This window comes from Perca flavescens, chromosome 22, assembly GCF_004354835.1.
Source record: "Perca flavescens isolate YP-PL-M2 chromosome 22, PFLA_1.0, whole genome shotgun sequence".
In the NCBI taxonomy this organism is placed as follows: Eukaryota; Metazoa; Chordata; class Actinopteri; order Perciformes; family Percidae; genus Perca; species Perca flavescens.
The window spans coordinates 1,020,693-1,028,924 of NC_041352.1; the positions used below are offsets into that span (position 1 = coordinate 1,020,693).

Sequence of the window (8,232 nt, forward strand, 5' to 3'; positions counted from 1 at the left end):
AAAAGCCCAGTCTGACCGGCATCAGGGGAGCCGCTCCACCTCACCATCTGTCCGACGTACCCACTAGAACCAACAGGAAACACCCAGAAAAGCGGTTTTGAATAGTATTGAAAGTATTGCGACCAACTACTTCAGATCACCGCTTGCTACTGTGGCGAGAACCTTCCCAGGCCCACAGAGCGAAAATATGTAGGAGAAAATACCAAATCAATACCAGCCTGCCACCAACCAGATTAGGCTGAAGGATTCAACCAAGGGCCATTCACACACCCCATCGAGCGCCCAACCCAGGTAACAAATCCGTACTGACAACCTCAGCTACTAGACTTCACTAGGGGATGATTACGGGCTGTTATTTAGCCGTCCCGGAGGACGTTACCACGGACCACCAATAGGAGGTAAACACCAACACCAACAGTTAAATGTCACTCCCCCGACCGGCCTATTCCCAATTAATCCGGCAAAGACATCTACTACTACCTACTCTATCTGTAAAGTGTCTTGAGATAACTCTTGTTATGATTTGATACTATAAATAAAATTGAATTGAATTAAATTGAATAATATTAGCTGGAGTGTACAAGTCAAAGGGAGAAGCAACTGCCAGTCTGTGGAATGACGAGAGTGGAAGGCCAATATTTCTAACAACATGTCTTTGGAGTCAATTCATATGAAAGCTTGGGTGTTCCACAACACTAGAGCTGGTTGACGTGAAAGAGACAAACTAGCTGAGATCAGAGATTTAGGGGATAAATGGGTCAACATTTTACCTGTCTTGTACAATCCTGGTCCCCATGTCACTGTAGATGAACACCTTGTTCCATTCAGGGGGCCCTGTCCCTTCTGACAGTACATGCCCAACAAGCCTGCCAAGTATGGCATCAAAATATGGGCATCCTAGGATGCCAAATCTAGCTATGCATGGAATATGCAAGTGTATACTGGAAATATTTTCACTAAATAATTGGTAAAAACAGTTTTGGGGGAAAAAATGTTTGTGATGAGGAAAAAAAGTATGTTTTGAGTGTATTTACACTGTACGGGTCATTTTGACCCGTAACATCATCAATGTAATTTTTTTTCAACATAATACGAGGGTTAAAGGTTAAATGCCCATAAAAAAACTACGAAGCTAGAAGTACACAGATTGCACCTTAAAGACCTCATTGGTACTCTTAATGTCATGGTAAAGGCTGAGAGGTCATCTTACTTTTCTAATCTAATCCTGTCCAGAAATAAAAATCCTAGTCTTGTTTGACGCTATAAACCATATTTTTTCTCCCAGTACTCCTAACCCTCCAATTTTCTCCAACAGTGATTGCAATACTTTTTTAAAATTATTTTGTTGATAAGGTTGAAAATGTCAGGGCAAACTTCTCACCCACGTCCGGTCCACTCACTAGTGTCTCTTCAAATCCATCTATTTTGAGCTCCTTTTTTCTAGTGTCCTTAAATGATGTTGAAGCATTACTAAAGCAAACAAGACCATCATCAAGCCCACTTGACATCCTACCAACCTCTCTTTTTTTATCAGGGTGTGTGCCCAGTTATTTTAAGCAGGCCATTGTTCATCCTTTGTTAAAGAAACCAAACCTGGACCCTTCCTTGCCAGAGAACTACAGGACTATTTCCAAACTCCCTTTATTTTCCCAAATTTTAGAAAAAGGTGTTGAAAAGCAACTTAAATGAAAATGCACCAATGCTTTAACAACCAAATATTGAATACACCAATTTGTAGTTGACAAACTAACCATTATCAACAAACTGTACTTAAACCTAATAAATATTAACATAAACATATTAATATACATGGTTGATAATTTACAAATGAGGATTGTACACTGTGATGCTCACTCTATGAGCGCATAGGAAAAATGAACTTCCTAAACATCACTTCCTGTTATTCTGTCCATTAACTGTTACCTCACTTCCTCTTAAGTGGCAGCTACTTACAATCACCACTAGGGGGTAGAACTGGACATACAAAAGATACTAATTCACTGGTTCCGTTACAGAGAGGGTGGGGAAAACAGTTATCAACATAACAGTAACAGGTAACAGTGCAAACTAGCAACTAGCTTACTTACCGGGATGGCTTCCGCCGGAGAGCCTTGTTAATTAGGGGTAAAGTTATCCATCCCGGCCTCATTAGCAGGTAACCTCTGTATGAGCAGTCGTGCAATAAGCCATGTAATAATAAAGTAGACCAAGCCGTTCATTATTGTGAAATGAACCCCCTTCAGGCAGATTCAAGACCCTCCCTGCGTCGCATGTAAAAACAATTGTGGGGTTATAAGGAATTTGCTATAACTAGATTTTGCGTAGATTTTTACAGCAATAATAATATAACTGTTGTTTCAACACTATTCAAATAGTGGTATATCTGTGAACCTGGTATACACTACATGTTCAAGTGGACCTATTATATAGCATATTTATTTTATTTTTTATTGTTTTTTACTAGGGCTGTCAATCGATTAAAAAAAATTAACTAATTAATCGCACAATTTGCTGTGATTAATCGCTTTTTTAAAATTAAGACTGAAGCTTGTAATAATGGATATTTAAATGCTAAATCACTTAACTTTGCAAATATGAAGAAGAAAAAAAAACAAGGAAAGATTCTGCTAAGTTCAGAATGTTTAATATCTTTCAGAACAACAGCAGCAACAATTTGGCTTAGTCCTGCTTAGTACAGACTAATCTGGCAGAACATGCAACCATCTTCCAGGAACCCCAACCAGCAATTTCAAACACAGAATATACTTCACTCCCCACACATTGCATGAAAGTAAACTTTACCATCACGCCTTATGCACTCAAAATGTGTTGGGCACATTTTTTACTATGGTGGAAGTGCTTGAGGGTTACAGAGAGTTTCAGAAATCTTATCAAACCTACTGTCCAACACAATTCCTTACTTGCCAGAAGTCCTGTCTCATTCTGTCTCTCTATTTTCTAAATGAAAGACTCAATAACATTATCAGCTAAACACAACAACTACAATGTTTACATAAGTAGTAAAAACTGCAACTCAATGGCATTTTTTAAAGTCTCTTTTGAACTACAAAAGGACAGTATGAGTAAGATTTGCCACACATTTTCTGACTGTAAGACTGCAGTCTTGAAGTATAAATGGTTAAGAAAGCTTCAAAATAGTAATATGTAGCCTTATGAACTGCTTGAACCCCAAATTTGAATGTTGAAAAAAAAACTCTTGCTTTTCTTAAACTACTAAGAGGACATTGTGAGTAAGATATTCCATAACAGTGCCAAGTGTAAAATGTTACAAACAATGGCAACAACTGGCTTAGTCCTGCTTCACTTCAGCCAGTTACTGAGACAGACCAGTCGGTTTACATTATCAGGGGACAAAGCTGCTCTCTTCTTTTGGATGATGTGGCCTGAGAGTGAGAACAACCTCTCACAAGGCACTGTGGTTGCAGGGTTGACAGGTACTTGCGTGCAATGCGTGCCAGCCTGGCATGTGCTCCTTCTCTCTTTGACCACCACTGTAGTGGACACCCCTCCATGTCCATTTTGGGCTCTACTTTGTAGCGGTCCACACATTGTTCTGTGGACTCTTCCTCTTCATCTGTATCCGTATCTGAAGAACCCAGCAAGAAGACGGACATCCTTCTCTTCTTTGGTGGCTGTTTCTCGGTTGTCTCTGAAGATGGTTGTTGTCTAGGCCTCTCTCCCACCACCAGGTTGCTTATTGAAGCCCACACCTCACTCCTTTCAGCTTTGGGAAGACACTTAAGGTCCTTGAACCTGGGGTCAAGTGTAGTAGCGATCTTTAGCCATGTGAGGTTGGTGCTTTCCTTGCGTTTAGCTAGGTCTGTGGTAAAGAATGTCTTAAACCTCACTACATAGACTGGATCATTGTCTGAGGGCTCCATAACTCTGAATAAGTGGCACAGGGCTGGTAACACCACAGAACAGGAGACATACTGCTCTCCCCCCAGCAGTTCACTCACATATCTGCAATGGAAATCACAAGATGTTTTAAACACGTCGGTAAATAGTTATTTATTACACTGAGAAAGACACTCACTACCTTCCTGTCAATATGCTACACATGCAGGCACACGAGAGAGAGAGAGAGAGAGAGAGAGAGAGAGAGAGAGAGAGAGAGAGAGACAGACACACACACACACACACACACACACACACACAGACAGACACACAGACAGACACAGACAGACACACACACACACACACACACACACACACACACACACACACAGACACACACACACACACACACAGACAGACACAGACACAGACAGACACACAGACAGACAGACACACACACAGACACACAAAAAAAGAAAAGATAAACGTACCTGCAAGGTTCAAGTAGTTCCTCCAGCATTTGCAGTTTGGCAAGCTCCTGTGTAGTCAACGTGGCAATATTGCTGTTTTGCTGAGCCAGCGTAGTGGTCAGTGGAGATTTGTTTCGCTGGATTCGCTTGACCATCTCTATGGTAGAATTCCATCTTGTTGGAACGTCCTGAACGAGTGATTCTTCCATCTGTCCAAGTGCAACTTGCTGTTCTCTTAATTCCTGAGCGTTTGATGGACTATGCTTAAAGTGCCCGACAATCTTGCGACATTTGGCCACAACACTGTGGAATCCACTGTCGTTAAGGGAAACCGTGACCGTTCTTCGCAGACTGTGAGCCATGCAGGGCAGGTGTTCAAATGGAAGTTGTCTTGCGGCTGCAACCATGTTACGAGCACTGTCAGTGCCAAGTGTGGTTAACTTTTCCTTGATTTTCCATTCTTTTACGACATCCAGAAAATGATCAGCACATGCATCAGCATAGTGTCGTTCTTCTGTTTTACTTACAGTTAGTGCGAACGATTGAAGATTCCATTCATTATCAATGAAGTGCGCTGTGACGCCTAAGTAGTTGTCATTGTTTACAGAGGTCCAATGGTCACCTGTAAGAGCGACATTTTTTGCTTGCTCAAGCATGTTAATCTTCCGTGCCCTCTCGCTTTCATACAAAGTGTGTATTCTTGACACGATGGTTCCTCTCGAGGGGAGATTATAAGAGGCGTCTCCCGATGCAATTTGAATAACTTCTCTCAGTCCATCGTCTTCTACTATGCTAATTGGGCGGCAGTTTTTAGCTATCCAGTTAGCCAAAACATTAGTTAGCTTCTCACTTACAGGCTTCGTTATTCGGCCGCGAGTACCACACTCCTGTAATGTAGATTGCCGAAACCCTGTAGATTTAGTTAGGGTAGGGTGTTTTGCTTTGAGGTGATATTTCAAAGACAAAATACTTCTGTGGTAATTAAATTCGGCCTTGCAAACTGCGCAGATTACTTTTGTTCTATCCAAAGATCCGTCGGGTAACTTTTTAAAGTGAAATTGTCCATCCAAAAATCCCTCCCTATCCATCTTGATCCAGGATGGCTAGCTAACGTTTTAGCGCCACACGTCGTCTACGGTTTGGTGGGTGGCACCATGTCATGTCAGGTCATAGGTCAGCCATCACATGAAGTAAACAAACATCTCCGTTAATTCCGTTAATTTTTTTTAACAAGTTACATATTTAAAAGTTAACGCAAAAATTAACGCGTTAATTTTGACAGCCCTATTTTTAACATTTTGGGGCATTTCTGTCTTTATTGGATAGGAAAGCTGAGATATGAAAGGGGAGAGAGAGGGGGGAAGACCTGCAGGAAAACAGGTCGGACTCAAACCCTGGTCCTTCTGCGTCGAGGAGTAAACCTCTGCATATGTGCGCCCGCTCTACCAACTGAGCTAACCAGCCATATATATAGCATTTTTTTAGCGCATTGTTTGAGAGTCTCTGGTTAGTTAGGTTAGGAAAAAGATGGGTGGGGTTACAAAATGTACATTTTAGTGGCACGTGGGAAAGAATAGGACACAAATCCTGTTCTCCTTGCTAAAAAGTCCTGTGTTGTTTGAGTCATCCACCACCCCAACCTGCACGCAGATTTTAGGTATTTTATACTACTCGCTACCATTGTCGCTCTTAATGGTCCCATGGCATGAAAATTTCACTTTATGAGGCTTTTTAAAGGGGTGATAGAATGCAAAACCGATTTTACCCTGTCATAGTTGAATAACGTCAGTTCGGTGGGTAAATAGGACATACATAGAAGCTCAAAGTCCCACTGACACCCCTTTACTATGAAAATTTCATATTTTGAAACTGCCGCTGAAAACGGGCGAATCCCAACAAAGCTGGAAGTTGACGTCAACCCCCAAAAGCCGGAATCTTTGTCAGCCCATGGGTGTATTAAGAGAACGGTCACACCCCAACTACACAACTGACCTGAGATCAGGTAGTCTTCTGAATCTAGGTTGCGCAGATCTCTGCTATTCCATTACAAAATTCACTTCTGAAACTTTTTTATGCGAGAAATCAATTATGTAAGGCTCAAATATGGGCCGTTTTAGGAAAATGGATGGCTAATTGCACATTTTGTCCGACTGTGTGTCGGAGTTCAGCGCCGGTGGTGCCTGTGTTGTTGCCTCGCCGCCTGGCCTGCCTTCCTTTACACACCCCGGCCTGCTCTTAGGTACTTGGAGCTCCGTCACGACTGCCAGCCCACAGCACTCCATACCCGCTCAAAGTCACCGGTTTTAGGATAATGGACTACTAAACGCTGGTGCTCTGACAGAGCTCCAGGGCCTGCAGCTCCCCTCTTCCTGCTAGCTAAATGCCCGTTGTGTGTGAGTGAGAGCACGGTCAGCGAGCTTGTTAGGCCAGCAATCTGTTACCACAGGTTCCACTTTTAATGTGTGTAATTATAATGTGTTGAGTTATTTAAACAAACGATTGGGGAAATAAACGCCGCCTGTCCGCGAGTCTCATTGATAGAGCCTGCGGCTGGATGTAGCTCTATCAATGAGAGCTAGCTCCTCCTAGAATTCCTCTGAAATTCACAAATATTCATTAACTTGAAATCGGACACGTGTTAGCTTTATAAGACATTTAGGGAGATCTTGTATAAGTGGCGTGATGAAATTCAAACTCTAAATATACAGAAATTACGCCAAAAATGAAGCTAACTATCCGTGATTTGTAGCTAGCTACACATAGCTAGGATTGAAGGGACAGTGATAGCTAACGAAACCCCCACTGTTCACAAAAATTCATCAATTTGAAATCGGACACCGTTGTTAGCTTTATAAGACATTTAGGGAGATCTTGTATAAGTGGCGTGATGAAATTAAAACTGTAAATATACGGAAATTACGCCAAAAATGAAGCTAACTATCCGTGATTTGTAGCTAGCTACACATAGCTAGGATTGAAGGGACAGTCATAGCTAACGAAACCCCCACTGTTCACAAAAATTCATTAACTTGAAATCGGACACCGTTGTTAGCTTTATAAGACCTTTAGAGATATGTTGTATAAGTGGCGTGACAAAATTCAAACTGTAAATATAGCTAGTTATGCTGACAGCCAACCAAGATTAACTGGAACTGTTGTAAGAGATTGCTGGTGTATCATTCTCACACACGGGCCATTTAGCTAGCAGGAAGAGGGGAGCTGCAGGCCGGGGTCTGTGGAGGAAGGCAGGCCGTGCAGCGAGGCAGCAACACAGGCAGCACCGGCAGCTGAACTCCGACACACAGTCTTACCAAATTTGCAATAAGCCATCAATTTTCGTAAAACGTCCCATATTTGAGCTTTATATAGTTGATTTCTTGCTTAAAAAAGTCTCAGAAGTGAATTTAATAACGTAATAGCCCGACAAACAATGTATAACTTTGCAATGAGACCTGCTGTCAGTCTCCCATGTGTTTCTATGTAGTTTGCTCAAACCAATCAGCGCGTAGCTCATTCTGAATATTCATGAGCATACCATATTTGGAAGAAAAGCTCTTGTTCCAAATAGAGCCATATTCACAGGGTAGTTAAGGGCCTAATAAAATAGCATTCGGGCAATTTTCAGCCCAACCAATGTTACATACCCCATTAGGAGACCTTAAGGAACAGTGTAAAATACCCTATATAATCATTCTATCACCCCTTTAACATTAATATGTGTTCCCCCAGCCTGTCTATGGTCCCCCAGTGGCTAGAAATGGTGATAGGTGTAAACCGAGCCCTGGATATCCTGCTCTGCCTTTGAGAAAATGAAAGCTCAGATGAGCCGTTTTGGAATCTGCTTGTTATGAGGTCATAACAAGCAAGGTTACCTCCCCTTTCTCTGCTTTGCCCGCCCAGAGAA

General features: G+C 42.0%; 1 protein-coding gene across 1 annotated transcript; it reads right to left on the minus strand.

Moving 5' to 3' along the window:
• Positions 1-3,322: 3,322 nt before the first annotated feature.
• Positions 3,323-5,227, minus strand: LOC114549568 (zinc finger BED domain-containing protein 1-like). The gene is made up of 2 exons (XM_028569933.1): positions 4,350-5,227; positions 3,323-3,984 (listed from the first exon to the last, which is right to left on the minus strand). Exons 1-2 carry the CDS (start codon positions 4,982-4,984, stop codon positions 3,357-3,359), a joined length of 1,263 nt encoding a protein of 420 aa, XP_028425734.1. The 5' UTR covers positions 4,985-5,227; the 3' UTR covers positions 3,323-3,356.
• Between the last annotated feature and the right edge of the window lie 3,005 nt (positions 5,228-8,232).